General features: G+C 40.0%; 1 protein-coding gene across 1 annotated transcript; it reads left to right on the forward strand.

The window, feature by feature from the left end:
* Nucleotides 1-6997: 6997 nt before the first annotated feature.
* Nucleotides 6998-21192, forward strand: crispld1b (cysteine-rich secretory protein LCCL domain containing 1b). The gene is made up of 14 exons (XM_069709811.1): nt 6998-7299; nt 13170-13288; nt 14359-14491; nt 14808-14923; nt 15246-15346; nt 15599-15766; nt 15907-15967; nt 16108-16174; nt 16269-16399; nt 17072-17115; nt 17216-17288; nt 18540-18609; nt 19288-19421; nt 19594-21192. The coding sequence occupies exons 1-14, from the start codon at nt 7033-7035 to the stop codon at nt 19643-19645; spliced, it is 1536 nt and encodes a 511-aa protein (XP_069565912.1). The 5' UTR covers nt 6998-7032; the 3' UTR covers nt 19646-21192.
* The last annotated feature ends 260 nt before the right edge of the window (nt 21193-21452 follow it).

The following is a 21452-nucleotide window of genomic DNA, read 5'->3' on the forward strand; positions in this document are numbered from 1 at the left end:
TCTACAGAGCATGTGCCCAAAACTTCCCCTGGACATTATAAATCAAAATCTATAGTAAATCATGCACCTGGTTCTTCCCGTACATGACTGTCTGTGTGTGTTTTTTGCAATAATGTTTGATCTGATGGACCAAAGAAGAAACATTGACTTATTGTGTGAGATAAAGACAGCACAAGCAAAAAAAAAATCTATGCAGGACCCTGCCACAAATGTGCATATTATGTTTATAGTAAATTGACAGCTCAATATCAAAACACTGACCTATAAAATATGTCTTAAACATTCTATTACTACATTTAGAATTCAGATCAAATGGCTTTACAAAACAATGTTTTGATTCATAAAAATGATTTAAACTGACCGGTGACCAGCCTTTCACTTCTTGTTCTTTGCCCATTTTTTATTATGCTTTTAAATCCATCAGTTGAGGAGCATTAGTCCGAAAGTGCAGCATTAAAAAGACCATCAGCATCAAAAGTAATACCATTAAATGTCTTTCATGAGGTAAAGATTATTCATCTTTTAGAAACATCTTATTTAATCTCTTTGTGCCCCCTCCAATGTTTGAAATAATAATAAGTTGCGCAATCACAAAACATATAGAAATATAAGATGAAACGACTTCAGTTGACAGGGAGTGCTGAAGGGTTTCTCAGTTTCAACATCAGAATTAACGCTGGAGAAGGAAAAAAAAAAAATATATATATATATATACTGTATGTCAGTACAAAATTCAGACAGTCACACATCTGGAAATGACATGAAATGACACAGAAAACATTTATAAAGCTTCAAGGTAGTTCAGGCAGGTACAGAGTGTCACTGGCCCTTTTTCCTTGCAGTCATGAGGCTTCACTCCACCCCTCCAAATGAATGTGCTTTAAAACCGTGCCCCGTTCATTCATTGGCATTGCTCTTCAACGACCGGCTGCTAATCTCCCCAGCCTCCTCCTACATTAACAAGTGTTTTGTCTGTTTATATTGTGTCTATTCTTTCAAAAGTTGTGAATTTCAGGCTCCGCCGGGGGGATCTTGTGATCTCAAGAATGGTCTGTGTCATGCTTGCTCAGACTGTTCTACAGCATCACTCGTGCAGAGTCATCGCCAAACAAAAATGTATGTATGTTTTTAACAAATGGCTAAATTTGATGCAGCGTCCTGACTGAACTGAATAAAGAATAAAGTTCTGTGCATACACACACCAAAGTGTTGGAGATGGGGAGAACAAATTAAATTTGTTTGTACTCTGGTTTAAGAAGAAAACAAAGAGGAGCTGCTTCGTCCATACACACACTAAGAGTGGACGGTATGAGCTGATGGCCTGAAGGCTTCCTCCTCATGCTTTTCTTCGTTTTACATTATAGCACCAAAATTCTACGGAAGCACATTGTATTAAAAAAAAAGAAAAAGAAAAGTGGTTTAGACCTTATCCCATATATATGAGAAACTATCTCAATATTACAAGTAAAGATCTCAGAAAACGTATAGTTCGGAGATACAATATGCTGATGCTGCAGGAAGTAGAATTCTTCAGAAGTTCATTGAGGCTCCTCGGGTTTCTTAAGATTTCTTCTGAATCAAAGTGTTTCACAAAGAACTTTTCCCCCTCCCTCTTATTTCTCTTTTTGTTCATGCAGATGGCAACGTAATCTTGTATTCGTTCACTCAGGTCTCTCTTGATTGGAATAGCAGATGTTCTGTGGCTGGCAGTGAAGTTCAGACAGACTGTGGGTCAGTTGGTTGGTGGGTCCACTGCCTAAGAAGAGATCATTAGGAGTGGAAAACGATTTATTGAAGTAATGACAGTTTGACTGATACGTTTTGGCGGTTAGACTCCGACGATGAGAGGTCACTTTGTAGAGCGATGTCCCAAATGGATGTAGGAGATAGGACAAGACCCCCCGGAGCCTTGACGCTGGAGGTGGTGGAGTGGAGTATACAATTTAGAAATTTGTGTTAATGTAACGCAAGAAGATAACATAAGACATCAAATCCCACATGATTGGCAGCTGGGAGGAAAAAACTCCCTTTTAAAGGAAGAAAAACCTCCGACAGAACCAAGCTCAGAGGTGAGCTTGTCATCTGCCTCGACCGGATGGGGAGAGGGAGATCAGGGTTAAAGGATGTAAACTTCGGTGGAGATTCCCAGGAAAACCAGACGAATGAGGTAGTGATGGGGAGGAGGAGGGTTGCTATTTAAAGAATTGGCCAAATAAGGTGACGACAAGAATATGAATGAGTGATTTGACAGCGTGGGAAAGCGGAAGTGACACGGAATATAGCACAGGAGGATTAATTCACAGAGGTGCAATTAATACCATCACGCGAGGTCAGAGATCTTCCTTATTGAACTCACGTAAAAAGTTCATTCTCATGTCCTTCTCCAGATAAATTGTATTTGACCAATACTTGGGTTCATGTCTAAATAGCCTACTATCACTTGACTTACAATTGTGAACTTCCCATCAGAAGTTCATTGAGGCTCCTCGGGTTTCTTAAGATTTCTTCTGTATCAAAGTGTTGTACTTTGGGTTTAGTGAAAATATATTTGAAAAAAAAAAAGTCATTTTAATATGTCTGCTCAACATTTTACAACCAGTGACAAAATGAAATACTTGTGAATGCCAAAACATGCAAGAATGTACTCCAGAGTGAACTACCACTTGACTTACAAAGATTGAGGAAAGGGACCCTCAACTCACAACCATTTTACAACAAAAAAAATGGAACAAGTAAAAGTTTCAATCAACTGTGATTAATATAGGAGCTAAATTATAGTCTTTTCCCCTCCTTTTTATTATTCACGTGTTTTATTTGTGGAACCGATAGATCAGAACTACTTTTGGCATAACTTCACTGTTTGCAGGGAAAGAGCTGAGGGCTGCAGCTGGACTCTGCTTGGCCTCTTTATCTGTTGTCCTCCTTGTTGTCAGTAATGCTTACCTAACTACTGGCATGTGATTGAGTTCCACAAACAATAATGTTTTACTTTTAGTGTGAGTTCAGGGCAAATTACTAGAAGTTACATACGATGACAGAGTCTGATGATTGATGCAGGTATTGTCAGTTCTTAAATCACCATATGGCTCATCATTTCATTTTAGTTGGAACTAATGTCATACTGAGTACTGACATTTTAAAGCTATGCTGCACAAACAGAAATGTAAACACATCATTTGTGGTTTTACAGCGAGTTACATTTTGTAAAATATATATATTTTTGTAATCCACCAAGCATTTCCCGTGCAGCATCTCTGTCGGTTGCCTGGCAACCTCACTGTGACAGGAAGTCACTGTGGCTCTGGAGAAATAATTACAATTCCTCCCTGTTAAACCACCAATTATCCTTATTATATGTTACTGCTTGTGTCGAGGAAGATAACATATCTTAAATATTTTTTACAAACACGTGCCAGTTTGAGCCTTTTGTCCTCTATGTATTTTTTATTTTCATTCACCAACATATATTTGCTGTTTAGAGATTAAAACAACACTTTTTGAAAGTTTACTTTGGAGACCGTTTAAATTATTGTCAGTCATACTGCTTTACAAAAACTGTACAATCTATAGTGATTGTGTTACATTTGCTGTTATACAACCTAGCACATAAACCATTGTGTTCATTCATTAGTACATGTATTACCCTGTATAAATGCACATAGACTGGATGTTTGCTCTCTGAATCTTTAGATGGGCCTAAAAGAGCTCTAATAGGAGTTACATTAAAACGTCCCATGAGAGTTCCTGGTTGGATTGCCATTGTAAAAGTTAATGAATCACTACATGAGAAAACGTTCTTATCTTTAACTGATTTAGAATTGGAAATTAACGAGCACAACTACATGGCTCAGCTCAAACACGGCTGAGGCATGGATGTTTTTTGTTTGTTTGTTTGTTTGTTTGATTGTTTGTTTGGGTTTTTTTGGGGAGGAGGGGGGGTGAAAAGCTCATTGTATCCAAGAGAGGGCAGCAGGTGACTGAACATTATATCAAATTACAGGTTTTCTCATGAGAAGGTTCTCCGGGTTTTATTTATCAGACAAAACAAACAATTTGAAAACATCACCTTAGAATTTTTCTACACTTTTTTTTTTACATGTTATAGACCAAATGATTGACTAGTAGAGAATAAAAAATGAGCTGCATCTACATTTAAATATACTTTATATATATAAGTAGCAATGAAATAAGTTACTGATGACTTTGGTCCATGTGTAGATCTGATAAGCTAAAATGAATTGAACCGTCATCTCACTGTGCTCCCCTTGCCCTCCAGGCATCAACACACCATTCGTTTTTATTTATCCCTTTGCTGTTCACTTTTGTTCTTACATTAACTATTTTAATGATGTTTTGCTTTGTGATTGTTTGCACTTTCTGTTTTTAATATTTACTATATGTTTCATTGTACATATTTGTGGTTGTAAAGTGTAATGGGACCATCTTCCTTGGTGATTTTACACAATAAAAAAAACTGAATTGAATTGAATTGAACTAAAATAAATCAAAATAGTGCAGAGGTTCCTAAACGTTTTAGACCATGTACCACTAAATACCAAACTAAATATCCCAAGAACCACTTCTCACTGCAAATACCAACAACTTATTTCTACAAAATAAAATTCAGAAATGTTAAGTAACAACAATACAAGGCTAATCAAAGAATACATACTCGGCGGCTTTACTGCTCCTCTTCAGCACTGAAAGGTTCTTCTGACCTGTCAGCTCCAACATTGTCACTTCCCCCTCGACTTTTGGACCTCGTAGCCATTTCAGAATTCAACACATTCTGTAATCAACGAGAACTCTGAGTCTGACTGCTTTAAACCAACATTAGCACAATTCTACGTCACACAAGATGTCACCCCGTGCAGCTAAACAGTCAAATCGTATTACTAACATACAAAAAAAAAAAAAAAATACAAAAAAAAGTTTTACATCTTTGTAAATTAAAAGAAATGAAAAATGTTTGGTCTTTGGCCAGATGGAGTGCAGTTTTTGTACCTTTTAGCAGAACTATTGTGTTCCACCAGGGGGAGCCTTGTGTACCACTGAACCACAGTTTGGGAATCACTGTATTCTGGGGCTCTAGGTTGCAATGTGCCAATGTTGCAGGCATAAAATATTAATGGCACCCCACTCTATGTGCAATATGCAGTATCTGATTCATTATTTCACTAGTGTATCACCTCCACCCCAGCCTGACCACACTGTCTGCATGGCTTGTGATCTTATTTTGGTTTATTTCTCTTCGTTTTACAATATTTCTCTTCATTTTCCCTTTGTACCATAGTGACAGTATCATGTCTGATGGACAGTCGAACATGTTGGAATAAAGGAAGCAAAGTGAGGGGACAGAAAGAACATAAACACACACACACAAAGCCCACAAACTTTCACAAATGTTCTAGCGTGTGTTAAGGCAGATGAATCAGTGCTTTGTGGTCGTGTCGCAGGGGAAATACTGGCCACCATGCTGGCTGCTGCTGTTGCTGCTTCTGCCATTCTCACAAGCGGAAATGAATGAATGATACACCACTCAGAGATTCCTCGGATGTTTGGTGCATTTGTGAAAACAGTGAGGATAATTAAAATTATTTTCCACTGTTTTTGCTCAGACAATGTACTGATATGAAAGGTAGCTGCATAAATGCCGAGATAATACTAGAGGCAATATGATGAGAGAAAAGGAAACAGCTCCAAATTGGCCTCTTAATCCATTCTTTATTGTGGCTTTTAATTTCAAAAGCCACAGTTTCTTGGACAGACTGAAGCCAACTTTCATCTGCCAATAACTGGTGTTGACCTTTTCTTCCTTTAAAAAAAAAATAATAAAAAAATAAATCTGGAAGCATCAAAATGTGCAGTATTTGTAACAGGAGTGGGCTGCTCTCACAACATCCTCAAGTTTACCTTCACGTCACTTCTACTGCGATCAGTTGCCTCCTCAAATAGATCAACTCTGGGCTTCCAACAGATCCCTGCCGGCCTGTGTGAGCGTGTGTTTGTGCGTGTTTATGTGTCTGTTAGGTAAGAGTTAGCGAGCGTGGTTGTAGAGGCGTGGTCCGCTGCGTTGCGCGCTGCTAAGCGCACATTTGGCATATAAACGCAAAATGAGCAGCAGTCCCTTGCAGGCTGCGGCGCATTGAGGAATTCAACAGGTACCTATAGACGTTTGGGAGCTCTCTGTCCTCCGGCGTGGATGTACAGTGTGAGAGTGATCCGACTGCCTGCGCTTTTGTGTGATGGATGGATTTAAAGGCTGACTGGATTGGAAAACTGTCATCCTGCAGTAATCTCCAGCATCTGGAATATTACACCTGGGAGATATTTTGATCACTTTGGAGGTACAGTAGAACTACAATCTGTGAGGTGTGAGAGTATAGTGTTCATAGTCTTGTTTCTAATTTCTACTGATGTATTTTTTACATTTATATATTTTGCATCCCAAAAAAATAGCAGTCTTTATTGTCGAACTTTTCCTTTATTCTAATATTAAAACGTATGAATATATTACAGTATTGTAGCTCTTATCTAGCAATTATGTAATCTCTGTTTGTCATTTCACAAATTAAAAGTCTCTCTGGAGGGCATGTTAGCACAGAGTGTAATTCAAGCATGCACACTAAATGTCCTGCTCTGTAACATAACGTGTGAAAATCAGTTCACACTGGTCCCACTGTGTGTACTGATGCAGTGACCCACAGATGCACTCCAACTGCTGAAAGCTCTATCGGGCTGCTGTTTGAAGTGAAGTCTCCTATAATTAAAGCATTATTAAAATGAGACGGGGGACAGATTCAAGGCACCTTTGGGCTCTTCTTTTTAAAGATGCTCCAGTGTTGAATTGAAAGAAGAGGATTAATACGAACATTGATAGAGATGTTAATATCTGGATCTGCAGACTTTTGTTTAATATAGAGTGAGCCGTCTGAAGTGAAATTCAAACTCAAGCTGTTTTGCCTCAATGCGTGCTCCTTCTCTGTTCTGCAGAAACTTAGTATCCCTCATAGCATCCGTCGTTTCCCCGTCATGAAGAGGACTTTCCCCTTCCCTGGCTGGGTTAGAGCAACGAGCTTGTTCCTGTGCTTGACCCAGAGCGTCCTGGCCATGGTTCTCACCAACACCACACGCCTCGAGTCCATCCTGGACAAGTACAGGAACAAGGATGAGGAGTGGTGGAGGGCCAGGTCGAGAGGGAAGAGAGCCATCAGCGAGGGAGACATGCACCTGATCCTGGACCTGCACAACAAGCTGCGGGGTCAGGTCCACCCTCCTGCCTCCAACATGGAGTACATGGTAAGTGCTGAGGTCACAGCTGCCTATCATGTAGTGTAGGTAAATGTTATCATACTGGAATACATCTTATCACTCAAAAAAATCTGCATGTTTCTGTCATTTGAATGAATAAACTAATATAAATGTGTTATAGATAAAGATTCAGGATTAAATTCATTTGGCTTGACTGTTCACTAAACCCCATCCAATCACACCTTAGCAACTGTAATTGGGCCCAGAAGGCCTGTAATCGTTGGATCTCTAAACGTGCTGAAGTGGTGCCAAAGAAACTCGTAGAAAAACGATTTGAAGAGTTTTTCTGAAACAAAACTCATCCTGTTCCATTATGAGCTGCGATCGTTAGCATTTCTGACTCACTACTACTTACAGGAGTAGCCCAGCATTACTTCCACACAAAAGAGTACATTATCAATTGCCTAGGTTATATGAGTTTATGGGGTTACAGGTAAGAGAAGGTCCGGGGCACGAATAGCACATTACATTGTATTTGTTCTGGTCCTGGATGCCATCACATTAAGGATTAATATTAAGAACTGTCCTGCTCCTTAAGTTTGTCCAACAGTAAGTCCTCATTCAAAAAGCTTTTTTATTGTGCACACAATATAAACACAAAGCATCTACTCAGGGTCATCATAGAGAAATAGTTAGTCCATTTTCCTTATGCAATACTTGGACTAACCCTACACTTCATTGTAAGAACAATAAGCACTTCAGTTGGACACATCATATTCTGTGACCTTTGTCAAATTTGACCGCACGGGGCGCTGTTGGACGGTTGTTACTTTGCAGTCGTTGTTGGTATAAATGTTTCTCAGTCTTCAGGTTAAAGAACGATGAAGTACCTGACATTAATTCGATGATCATTTTTTTAATTACCAGACACGTTAGTGTGGTGACGCACGGGTCGACCTTAAAATCCGCAGGTCCGGGTCGGTCTGGTCAAAAAGTGACAAAGTAGCTTTCTGACTAAATTATAAATAACTGAGAGGAGTTTTGTCTTCATTAGGACATAGGGATCACCGTCGCATAATCTAAAGCATTTTACTGCACAATGCCCCCCAACACGTAGCTGAAAAATACAGTGTACACCCACATACAGTATGTAGGTCTAAACTGGTATTTAGTTTAAGGTCGCTGTTAAGATGTGAACAATGCATCATGTATGTGGGAGAGACAGAGTTCATGTATTTACTGAAGGGTGACTTGATTATCTGGCTGCCAATAAACCATGAAGAAGCTTGTTTGGAACAGTTTGGGCTTGACCTCAGCGCTATTAGCCCTATTTTAAATAAATTATGCTAACCTTTGGGTAAACAGCCCAAAAATTAAATACTGCTCATTTTGCTGTAGCCTATGATGGCTTGTGGTCTACAAGAATATCTGTCCTTTTTGAAACAGGTACTAAATAAGAAAATTCCATCTCCTACATAGATTGTGGATGCCATCGTTATACACTGTATAGCAATCAGGCTTAAATTGGTGGTCTGCGGGGGATTGATTTACACATATTTTTCCAAGTTGACATCCGTGACGATTGCCACACCCTGAAGTTCCTGGTTTGAAATCAAACTCTACCATTGCGCCAATCTGGTGATCCCCATGGTAATATTCAGTGCTTTGACTTCCAAAACTGGGTGAATGGCTCCTGTAGATCACAGCCTCTGGGGTCTGTGTCAGAAGAATGCAGTTCTAGGAAGAGCTAAGATACTGCACAGAAAACTCTGACTGAATATTATTAATCACAACAGTCTAGCATACAAAGGAATATCTATGTATATGCGATGTGACAACTGCATTTTTATACCTCCTCCATCAGCAAATGTTAATTATGTAGCTGATAAAATATGCTGGTGACGTGATCTGACAAAATCACCAGCTAGAAATAAGAAGTGGCTTTTGTTTCACGCTGTGAAATGAATGTCAATGTCCTCAACCACATGTTGTGGGGGGTCGTAGCAACATTAAGTAAGGGCTAACATACTGCTCAGATTTGTTCTCTCCTGTATGTATTTTTCTTGAAGTAAATATAAAAACAATCAGGATGAATGATCTGGATCAAGAGAGCAACACCCTGGGAGTTCATTTATATCAATAAAATGTAATCGACACAGAGTCATTTCTGGTGACCTCGGCCCAATCGGGAAGGTTTGACATGAAAGTCGTTCTCAGAGAAAAGCACTTTTCTGACTCTGTCAGCTAACGACAGCAGATTAGAGAAGGAAAGAGAGAAAATGAGATCTGCAAACCAAAGCCACCATCCGACTCGCTCCAGCTCCTGCCTCCCGCTCGCCCGCCCTCGCTGACCCTGGCTCAGATCCAGTTTTCACCCCCGCAGTGTTGTCCTGCCCTCTACCTCAACCACCCGGCCCTCCCTCCCCCTCTTCCTGCCCTGCCTCTCCTTACTCTATCACTCAATTTCTCTCCTCGCTAGCTCTCTTTCTCGCTGCCTTTCTCATTTGCTTGCTTGATCTCCAGCCTCACAAACTTTCCTTCAGGCTTTTCTTCACCCTCCTCCACTTTCCCCTTCGACTCCTCTCTCTCCATCCATCGCAGCTCACTCAAACTCCGGCCCAAGCCAATGTTATCTTTTATTTGATCCTCCACGCATCTCATTTTGGGTGCCACAGTGGTGAATCTATTTCAAACATGTCGAGCCTCTCTGTTTGAAGTGTGGGCCACAGTAGTGCAAATGTATGTTATGTACACTAATGCAGTGTTTCTTTAGTGAGGGATACTATTACTGATGATAATGATGTGGTAACACAGGGAACTAATGAGGGCCATGTATATGGTTTTCAGATTGCAGGATCTGGAGGACAAAGGGGCTGCACCTTCATCGCATCTTTGACTTCTAAATTTCATACAAAAGCTGATCAGTAAATGCCTTTAAAGCTCGTGTTTGCATCCGTTCATGTAAAGCACGTCACTTCTTTCCCAGCAGATCTTCTTGTGAAATAGAGACACAGAATAGAGACTCTTTACAGGTTCCCATAATCACAACAATCACTTTCCATACTGTAGGTTGAATTGCAAGCATTTACGTGAAGGACTCGTTATACTTTGAAATACAAAAATGTAGGATGGTTTCCTGTTTTTTTTTCTTCAATATTTTTCTTTCTGCAAAGTGCTGCCTTGAGCACTTGTCTTAAATCTGTTGCTGAAAGAATGCACATCTTGCACTTAGCTCTGTAGCAGAGGTGGTCCTGGCAGATGGCTGGAGGCTGGTCCGTATTTTGGAAACTTAATGCTCTTTGGAATGCAAAAGGAGATTGGAAGTTGTTACCCTGACCTTTCTCCAAAGGCTGGCGGGCAGTCCATCTTTCCCTCTGCTGGATAATTGAAGGGGAAGAATAACAAGGACATGAAGAGAATAACGAGCTGGCAGACATCATTAGTATCCGCTGTAGATTGTTTGCAGTGAAAGCTTTGTGCTGAACTCCAATTTCTTTATAGCCTGAAAAAGTGGTGACACCTGGGTCATGCAGGTGCGCAGTATTACCTTATGGGTACGGTTAACGGTTCAGTTTACTTTGAAAAAACGATGTCCTATGACATGTTGTCACAACTCCATCTGCAGTTACAAAGTGCAGAAATGGGGATAGCAATACCCAATTCCTCAAAAGTATTAAAGGTGTTTCTCAGTGCCGGAGAGAGAAGTTTAATTCCTACACTGTCTCACCTGCGCACATCTGACAATTTGCTGCATAAATATGAGGTGCCTGAGGAGATGAGGAAGCAAATAACTTCCAAGCATGGTCGAGGTAAAGCCTACAAGAGCATCTCCAAGCAGCCTGACGTTCTTCTGAACACAGCTGCTGTGGTTCATGGGGTCGTAGCCGATCTCCATGGAAACCAGACTGAACAGGGCAGTTCAAATGTTGGGAAAAGAAATGAGAGAAAACTTAAATACATATACAGGCTGCCCTCCAAGATCAAGATTCAACAGTATATGGTTGCACCATGTGTTGCTTTCTGAATCAAAGAGGGATCAAACTGACCCAAAACACACAACTAAAAGCACCAAGAATGGATGAGAAAAAAAACACTGGACTGTTGTAAAGTGGTTCGCTGTGAGTCCTCAACTTAATCCAATTGAACATCTATGGAAGGAGCTGAAAGGCACCCATCAAACCTGTGAGAACTGGTGCCGTTTGCTCAAGTAGATTTGGCCAAATAACCACTTGAGAAGTGCAGCAGTCTTGTGTCAATTTTAGATGACTGAAAACTGGTTTTGTGAAAAATTGTGAAGGGGTAGCAAGAGTTTTGCCCCGTCTGTTTTTGAGACGGATGATGTAATGATTGTTGGCACTGTAACCTTGGCATTTCAGTCATCATCATATTGTAATTTGCCAGAAGTTTTTGCTGTCTTGTATCCCCTCAAATTTATCGATATTACATCACACATGTTCAGGGTTACTATAGCAACACGCTCCCATGGAAGCATCTTGCATTGGTGTTTTTGGTTTGAGCACTTCTGAGCAGGATGCCTTGACCTGACCGGTGATGAATTCATATAGTGGTTGTTTTTGGTATTTAAACAATGTAGGTTGTCATAGCTCTGTTTTCCTAATCAAGGATAATGAAAACAGAGTATCATACAATCTTTTTCCTGTATTTACAAGTAAATGAAAATACAATCAAAACTGGCATGATGAGAACTCTTACATCTACCACATAATATAACGGTCTTGGAAAAATACAGTATCACATAGCAAACATGAAGGAGTCCTCGCTGGTATACCGGCCACAGCTGAACTAAAGAGTCAAAATATCACTTTTCCAATCAGACCTGAACAGTAAGCAGCAGCACAGTGAATGACAACAGTGTGCACAGTGTGTCAGCCCCACACCAAACATATGGAACACATTATAGTGGTCAAGCAGAGCAGCTACAACTCCACACTTAGACATTATCCTATTAGTTTTGACGCGTGATAGCCGTAATGCAGCTAAACAGTTTGCCAACAGCGGAGCACACTGCACCTATTCTTCTCCCTCCCCAACAGAGTCAACAGTAAATTAACTTTGCCGCACCATTTAAATTGCTTGGCCCTGTAGCCACAGTTTGCTTTGTTCAAAACAAGAGGTGTGTGAATAGTTTTCAGGTATTTTGACTTCACTTGAACTGACTTTGTTAAGCTTTTACAGAAAAGATGGCATCAAGCCCCCAAACAGAGACTCTCTGTGTTGCTATTTTTTCTCAGCTTTTTTTTCCCCTCTCAGATTGTTTTATGAGACCAGAACTTACTGGAACCAAGCTATGAAACAACCTCAGTGAATAGTGGCACAAAGCTGCAAGTTGATGTGGTGGCCTCTCATGTATGTGTCTGTGTGTAAGAGAGTGTGTTTAATAGGAGAGGCCTAGTTTTGACTTTACGGTGTCAAATTTGCGAGAGGCATGCGTACAGCCACAGTTCTTTTGAGCAAAGAGCAGGTTCCCTTTACCTCAAGTGTGTGGGGTTACTCTCAGATGGGTTTCAATGGAATTTATGGTCGTTTAGTTTCCTTGAAGGGAATGATGCGATATCTGAACAAGTTGTAATGAGTAGCAATTTAAACCACAAGTATGGTAAGTGGTCACTTAGACGTCCTAAGTCAGTAGGGTGATCCAGAGTGGGGTTTCAGGTTTGCAAACATCTGTCACAGGCAAAGCTGCAGTGGACTCGTTAGATTAACCTACTGCCCAAGAGAAAACTAATATTACTAAACCTAAAATCAACAAAATATTAGCTACTTCCTCTGGATAACTTTAAAATTGACCTTCTAAGTCTGACCTTCCAACGGCAAAGCACTTTTTACCCAAGAACCTGTGTGTTGTTCTGTGCATTCATATGTGCGGGTGTATATGTGTTTGTGTGTGTTTCCCTCAGGCATGGGATTATGAGCTGGAGAGGAGCGCAGAGCACTGGGCACATACTTGTCGATGGGAACATGGACCAAGCCACATGTTGACACAAATAGGTCAAAACCTTGGAGCGCACTGGGGCAGGTACGTATGTGCAAAGACGAGGGGGGAAGTGAGTCAGTTAAGTTACGTTTTATGTGATAAAACGTGGCGACAGCTGTAAAGCGGGCTGTCTACTGGACCGTTTTGGTGAAGAGGGAGCTGGGTTGGAAGTCAAAGTTTTTGATTTACCATTCGATCTACGTTCTGACCCTCACCTGTGGTCATGAGTCCGGGGCGGTGACTGAAATACATTTTCCTCAGCCTTAGAGTTAAGGTAAGGAGCTCCAACATTCAGAGGGAGCTTGGAGTAGAGACTCTGCTCCTTCGTGGTGAGTTGAGGTAGATTAGCATGTCTCCTGGGGGCCGTCCATCGAAGGTCTTCCTGGCGTGTACAACTCGTAGAACAACCCGTGGTAGACCCAGAACTGACAGGGGGGGGATTATGTATCTCATCTGGCCTGGGAATGCCTTGGAGATCCCCAAGAGGAGCCGGAAAACGTTCCTGCTGAGATTTAAGGATGTTTGGGCTAACTTGCTCAGCTTGCTGCAACCTCATCATGATAAGTCAAAGAATAGAAGAATAATGGTGTTTTCGCACTGTCCTTTTCCAAATTCATGTAATACCAATGAAAATTAATTGTGTTCCTAGTTATTTCTGTACTTTTAAAGCTACAATAAACAGTTTTGATAATCTTCAAAATGTATCAAGTGACTGTGTAGTGTGAAAAAGTCAGAGTAACTAACACAATGGGATTGTTTACCTGTCTGCAGTTCACCTCAAATCCACTGCCAGCATCCTTTAGGTGACCTGTCCAGCAGCAGAGGCTGGATCATTAGTGAGTAGCTGTTAAACACAAGGATAGCAGCTTGAAGAAATAGTCTGACATATTTGTCTCCTGGTCGAGAGTTAGATGAGACAATCCATATTCTTTATATTTTTATCTTGCGAGTTAGCTTTGCTCAGCTGAGCACAAAGTGAGATAACTTGGAATATTTACTCATGAAAGTTACTGATCCATGTGTATTACTTTGCTGCGCTCTGTATGTGTGCAACAATAAGGTTGAACTTTTTGAATTTAATGTCAAGTGGAACACCTTTTTTGTCACTTCAGGGACCGGCCCCCAACCTACCATGTCCAAGCCTGGTATGATGAGGTGAGGTACTACAGCTATCCCTACTCCCAGGAGTGTAACCCACACTGTCCGTTAAGGTGTTCAGGACCTGTTTGCACTCATTACACGCAGGTGAGGACTTTCAAAGTACTTGTCCTAACAGGTAAACTGTCACCAGGGATCAACTCTGGCAATGTTCTTACAAAAATGTATATTCATTTGTGATATCAACAAAGTCTTCTGATTTCAAAGCTTAGCTGAGTAGAGCTCTAAGAATAAGCCAAACTGGCTAAAAATTGTGTAAAAACGGTCCTACATGTAACTATGAGAGTCACAGTGATCCAAAATCATTTACCGCTGCCTTGTTGTACTTCAGCTCTTTGTTCCAACTAATGTGATTAAAGGACCACAGATTAGTTTACACTGTTTGAATGTTTGTTTTTTTTAGTTGGTGTGGGCGACCAGTAATCGTATTGGCTGTGCCATCAATGTGTGTTACAACATGAATGTGTGGGGAATGATCTGGGCCAAAGCTGTCTATCTGGTCTGCAACTACTCTCCGCCGTAAGTTTTCACCAGTGGCAATCACATGGTATAAAACTGTCCAAAAAAAACCCAACAATTTCATTACTTCACATACTTGGTAACACCAGAGGTCTGTCATCAATAAATAAAGTGTCATATACAAGAGTAAGAGCAGGAACTCACACAGGCCACAACAGATACAATTATGCTGTTGTCATTCATTTTCTTTTTTTTAAACAACATTCAAACTGTGAAGATTTCTGCTAAAACAAAACATGAACAAAATAATGTATAGATGTATAAAAGCTGAACTTGCTGTTTTTATTTGTGACAAAATCAGTGATATAATTGTTTCTTTCAGGGGCAACTGGTGGGGTCATGCTCCATACAAATATGGAGCTCCCTGCTCTGCCTGTCCAGCCAGCTATGCTGGAGGCTGCAGGGATAACCTCTGCTTTAAAGGTTGGTTACATAGTACATCCTATCTCCTTACTTACCTTTGTCAGAACCAAATAGTTTGTGCTATTAATACTTTTAGTGAAAGACCCTATGTTTTAATAATTAATAGCATTTCACTGTGCCGTGTCTCCATGATTTTGTCCATTTTATGAATATTGGATATGAGATATACGTACAATATCCAGGAGAGGTGCAAAGAAATTTCTAGAATCAAGGGAAATAACATAATGATATAATCTTCTTACTGTATTTTAGATGGTGGTGTTGACAGGCGTCCAGCTCCTGAGATCGAGGAGACCAACTACATCGAACCAGAACCAGAACCAGTGAGGGACAGGGAGCCCCAACCCAGGGCCCAGTCCCCAGACACCTCGCCCAACGACAACCTGGAGAGAAACCAGGTTGTCAGCACAGAGCAGATGTGTAAGGATGCTCCAACAATCTCCATGAAATTTCCCCACTGTGGGATTAATAAAGTCAAATCTATCTATGCATTTATAAATACATTACATTTGGACTAATATTAGAAATAATTTATGCTTTTTTTTTTTTTTTTACTTAAGGCCAACAGGTGGACTGTGAGACCAAGCTGAGAGATCAGTGCAAGGGAACCACCTGTAACAGGTAGATGCTGAGTGAAAGGATGACCAACATCAAACATATAATACACAGATTTCACTTTACATGGATAGACTTTCCATATCTTAATATTATCTTCTAATATATTGAAAGCATGTTTATTTCACTGTGGTTTCTCTCTGTAGATATGAGTGTCCACCTGGTTGCCTTGACACACCTGGAAAAATAGTTGGCACTCCGTATTATGATATGGCAAGTGATTACCAGTAACAGTCATCAATGTATGTCTCACATTTATGTGAATAGTGTATGAAAAGACCGTGTCTGTCTTTGACTAATCCTCCAGCAATCCAGTGTGTGTGGAGCCGGGCTACACGCCGGTGTTATTGACAACGATGGAGGATGGCTGGATGTGACCAGACTGGGCAGAAAACAACATTTCACCAAATCATACAAGAATGGTATTCAATCCATTGGGTAAGGATCAGTCCATTTAGTTTATTTATCAAATATCTGTAGAAATTGTCTCAAAGAGTTTATTTTAATTTCCGTTAATGTCTGTTAAGTTGCCATCTATAACCGAATGAGGTAGCACAATAGTGACTGAGTCTGTGGTCCACTGATGAAAGTCCTTGCATTTGTAGTATCAGGACCTGAAGCAGCTGGGTATCTGTGGTGACATTTTTGGGCAAAATCCCAAGCAGTGATGCATTTTTCATCAGCCAGCAGTAGTTGTTCTGCTGAGAGGCCATTCTTGCTTTTTAATTCACTTGAGCGTGAAGTGAGAAGAAGAAGAAGAAAAAGAAGCGGTATACCGTTCTAGAGTCTCTGCTAGCTCCTCAGAAGAGATTAAGACCCTTTTAGCTTTCCTGTGTTTCTGACTTTGAAATTGTAATGGAGGTTTAGCCTGAATGCAAAATGTCACTGACATCACACTGTTTGGATCTCTCAGAAGAAAAGTCAAACAACACTGCTGCAATGGCCAATTATCATCAGAATGCGCCAACGAGAAGGAAAACAGAGATCTTTGAGATTGTTTATGAAACAGTATTGATAGATATTGACCTTCTGTATTGAGGCTGCTTACTTGGTGATGTATGGCTGTTCCTTGTTCAGACAAACTTGATACATTTTGTTTTAACTTCACAGGAAAAACAGAAGTGCTAATTCCTTCAAAGTAGAGTCGGTACCTGGTAAGCAGCCCATTCCACCATTACATCTCACTTTGTCTCGTCGTCTGTGCACAGAACTGAATTTTTTTTTTTTCTGTGCTTTGTCTAATTATTCTCCCAGTCAAGGCAGTGAGATGTGATACAACAGTGACACTTTTCTGTCCTTTCAAGAAACCTGTGCGACACTGTCCCAGGTAACATTCTGCTTTAAATTAATTTAGAACTGCTGGAGGTTTTGTGGAGACAGTCATAGTCATTGTGAGTGAGCTATTTAACCCATGTGGCCAATCTAAATTTTGAATTAAGTTGCAACACAAGCCTGTAGCCAGGGTAAGCCAACACACTATTGTCCATTTATTTTAACCGTTGAGCATCATCAATGAGGGATTTATACATTTGCTATGCATATTAGATTTTTTTTATTGTTCTTCTTACCCGAGCATCATTGCTGCCATTTTATCAAAGTCATTGGTGTAAGAGAGATACACACAAGGTGCCCATGACCACCCAAGTTGAAAAAGGAGGTCATATGATAGACTTGAAAAAGTCACAAAGTTCACAAAGTGTGGTGGTTGGGTGGATCAAACACAGGATTTTAATCCAGGAGGCCAGTAGTTGTGTCTGAGAAAGTGGTCAGATTTCTATAAAGCAAGTAAGTAAGGGCTCCCAGCCCATATCCGTTTTTTGTCATGTGCAGATTTTATCCGGATTTGTTTTTGAAAGTCTGGACAGCAAAAAAAAAAACACATGCGATTTTTGCAAATCGGCTGAAAACCACATTTTGAAGTGGTTTAAAAATCAAATTTCGACAGATGAATCTCAGTCGTGACTTTTTGGCGTCTCAATGATGACGTCATTTTCAGAGTGACAGAGTGAGCAGAATCTCTGCTACCACGAGCAGAGCACTATCAGAGAGTGTAGATTTAGGCGCTATGAAGGACAACGACAGTCCACAGACAGACGCCAAAATAAATTGTTTGCTGGCACTTTGCTTCTGCATTGAAAAGCCACATTACCAGAATAGCTACATGTTACCACAGCAACCCATACAGACAGGTTGGGGATGTCTGGACACACCAAATCCAATCCGCTCCCTTGTGAATAACAGTGTCGACGGTCTGCCTTAAGATCTAATTTGAGAAACAAATCCGATTAGCCTGCAGTCTGAACAAAGACCGATACTTACACAATGTAACATTTAAGTTACGCACGTAAAGCAATTTACATAACATAATGTTACTTACATGAAATTACTTATTTTAACCCAATCCACTATCTTTTCATGAGCTAGCTGGTTTTCATTGCCAAAACCTAAATCTCCGTCTATCTCTCGGACGCCAGCCAACTGTGACAAAATGGCAGAATTTAACGCCTCGGATGAGAACGGGTTTGAAAAGAATATGGACTAAAAATAATCTATGACCTTACATGAGCCCTTTTTTCAGGTTGTATTGTCCCAGGAACTGTTTGCGTGACAGTCAAGCTCGAGTCATTGGGACAAAGTACTACTCAGATGTAAGTTATTGCATCATTGTCTTCAATTACTGACCATTACTGTGTTTTATTGATTGACTGGAAGCAATAACCTTTTTTAATTTGTCATAGCAATGAAGGCATATGACTTCAGACCATGGTCTCCATGCCGAAGCAGCATGCATTGGAACTGTTATGCATGAGTTGAATATATACCTGTGCTTCTGCTGCTCTGACAAGTCACAGTGAGGCAGCATGCAGAGTGGCAAGGCTAAAATGCTGACTTTGTCTTGGTATTCAGCCTTTGATGGACCCATTATACCAAAACACATTTTAAAAAAACACCTTGTCCAAAAGCATCGTATACAGTGAACCCTCGCTATAACGCGGTTCACCTTTCACGGTCTCGCTGCTTCACGGATTTGCATCGTGCATTGAAATCACATTACGACTATATGTAACGTAGATATATTTAATGTCCAGTTCTATCTATTTCAATTGTAAAATAAAGGTTACTACTTCACGGATTTCGCCTATCACGGTTTCTTCTAATCACATTACTATTGGTGGATGTCCCATTTTAATTTCTCATGTGGTTTTGATGTGAAATGATTGCAGTAAACAGCAGTCATCAGCCTTTTATTCTTTCCAGAAAAAGGTTGAGTGTTCTAAGGACTTCCAGGGATAACTTGATGTGACCTCTTATCAATGATTTTTCAGAAATCCAGTATCTGCAGAGCAGCCATTCATGCTGGTGTGATCCAGAACGATGCAGGAGGTTACCTTGATGTGATGCCAGTGGATAAAAGGAGGCAGTACAGTGGCAGTTATCAGAATGGCATCACCTCGGAGAGGTCTCATTTTAATCCTATATATTTGAAGACAACTTTAAATATATAGGATTTCAACATTTGTATATTTTGATTGGTGTCCAGAATAACACCTTGCTAAAGCAGCACATTAAATGTAACACATCTCTACATTCAAACGTGTCATTGGTTCTCTCCTCTGCTTTTTCTCTTCCAGCCTACTGAACCCCACGGTTGGAAAAGCCTTCAGAGTGTTTGCAGTGATCTGAAAAATAACTCTCAAAGGCGAAAGTACCATCAAACATGGCCACTTCATATCCAGCAAACCCACTCGTTATGAACTTACAACCTGCAATTACATTCATTCCTGCAATAACATAAATCAGCGTTTCTAGTCCTGACACTAAACGTCTAACTCAAGGTTTCCCTTCTATCTTTGGTCATGAGGAAATCTCAGCCCAAATATAGTGTAGGAAAGGATTTTTGGTCAATGATGATCTTGGATTTCTTTTGCCTTCCATCTTTCCTTAAATAGCTCAAGCTGACCGTAATAGACACATTGGACTGCCATGCAACTTTGGCAGACAAAATATCATGACATCATGAATTTGAACACTCAAAGTTGAATTACACCCCCATAATTAGCACCATTCCAACTGACTCCTGTAATTTCAAAGCTAAAGGGTAAAAGTGTCATTAAATATGTTGTATGCACCATTTCTGTGTGAAAGAAAAGGTCAGTGAAGGGCCTCCACTGGTACCAAAGGGAAATTCTGAGAGCTAAAATAACGTGTTTCTCTTTAACAGACCATTAATGAGCACAAGTTTCCCATCACACTTTCACCAAACACTGTCAGGTGCATCTCTATGAAGGATCAAACAGGCCATAAATTAATTTCCTTCTCCAAACAGCATATTTTATTATCTTTCTTTAGCAATATCTTCAATATGATAATGTACTTATTTTGTCTTAAGTATACAAATCAGAGGCTTCAAAATCTTATATTCCTGATTGATGTCATGACATCCATTTTCACAACCTATCACTATACTGAGGTTAAATTTTAAGTTTACCGCATACAGAATACAATGCATTTATATTTTACATAAATGCAGCACTACTGTAACACACTAAACTAATTGAGGTTCCACTTCAATGAGCTATGACCTCAATTCTTGCTCTATAGTATAGAAAATACATGGAAGGCCAGCCCTATTTCTTTTTACTTTATTTATCCATCTACAGTAAGGTTAAGGCAATCAAAAAAAACACCTCATCATAAATAAACTTGGGTTAAGGTGAAGCAACTAAAACATTTGGTCAAGGGTTGGGAAATCCCAACTGCCCTGCCTTATACTGGCACTCCACACTGGAATTATAATACGGACTCCATAAATTGTTTGTCTGGTTACAGTGGTTATATACAGTATGGCAACAAGGCAGGCAGTTAAAAGACAAAGTGTATATTTTTGTACATAATAATGTTGTAAATAATTTTGAAAACATGCTTGAAATGCTTGCTACTGTTGCCTTTTCTGTAAAAAAAAAAAAATCAAACAGGCAATACATAGTAGATGGTGAAACCGCTTCTGCATGCAAAACATATATTTACCACTCAAACTTGTATTTTTTCCAAAGAAAAATTTCACCATTATGACAGTGTATTCATGTGTTTGTAAATATTGTATGTGTAACATATATATTTTTTATTCTATGCTGCATCGCCCAGCTTTTGTTTATACATCTATATAAATAGACCCTGGCTGGCCAGGTATGTGCATGGCAGAATCCCAATTAAAGTACTTGAGATTTAAATGTTTTTGTGTGTGTGTGTGTGTGTGTGTGTGTGTGTGTGTGTGTGTGTGTGTGTGTGTGTGTGTGTGTGTGTGTGTGTGTGTGTGTGTGTGTGTGTGTGTGTGTGTGTGTGTGTGTGTGTGTGTGTGTGTGTGTGTGTGTGTGTGTGTGTGTGTGTGTCATTTGTCACAATATTTAGCAGCTCTTTACTATAAAATCAACAACTTATATTTTTCTTCTCGTGAAGTCGGAGAAAACATCGAACTGGAATGATTCAGCAA

The sequence above is a fragment of the Brachyistius frenatus genome, unplaced genomic scaffold, assembly GCF_029030835.1.
Source record: "Brachyistius frenatus isolate BFR_SWC_R1_liver_20210118 unplaced genomic scaffold, ASM2903083v1 Contig_85, whole genome shotgun sequence".
Taxonomy (NCBI): domain Eukaryota; kingdom Metazoa; phylum Chordata; class Actinopteri; family Embiotocidae; genus Brachyistius; species Brachyistius frenatus.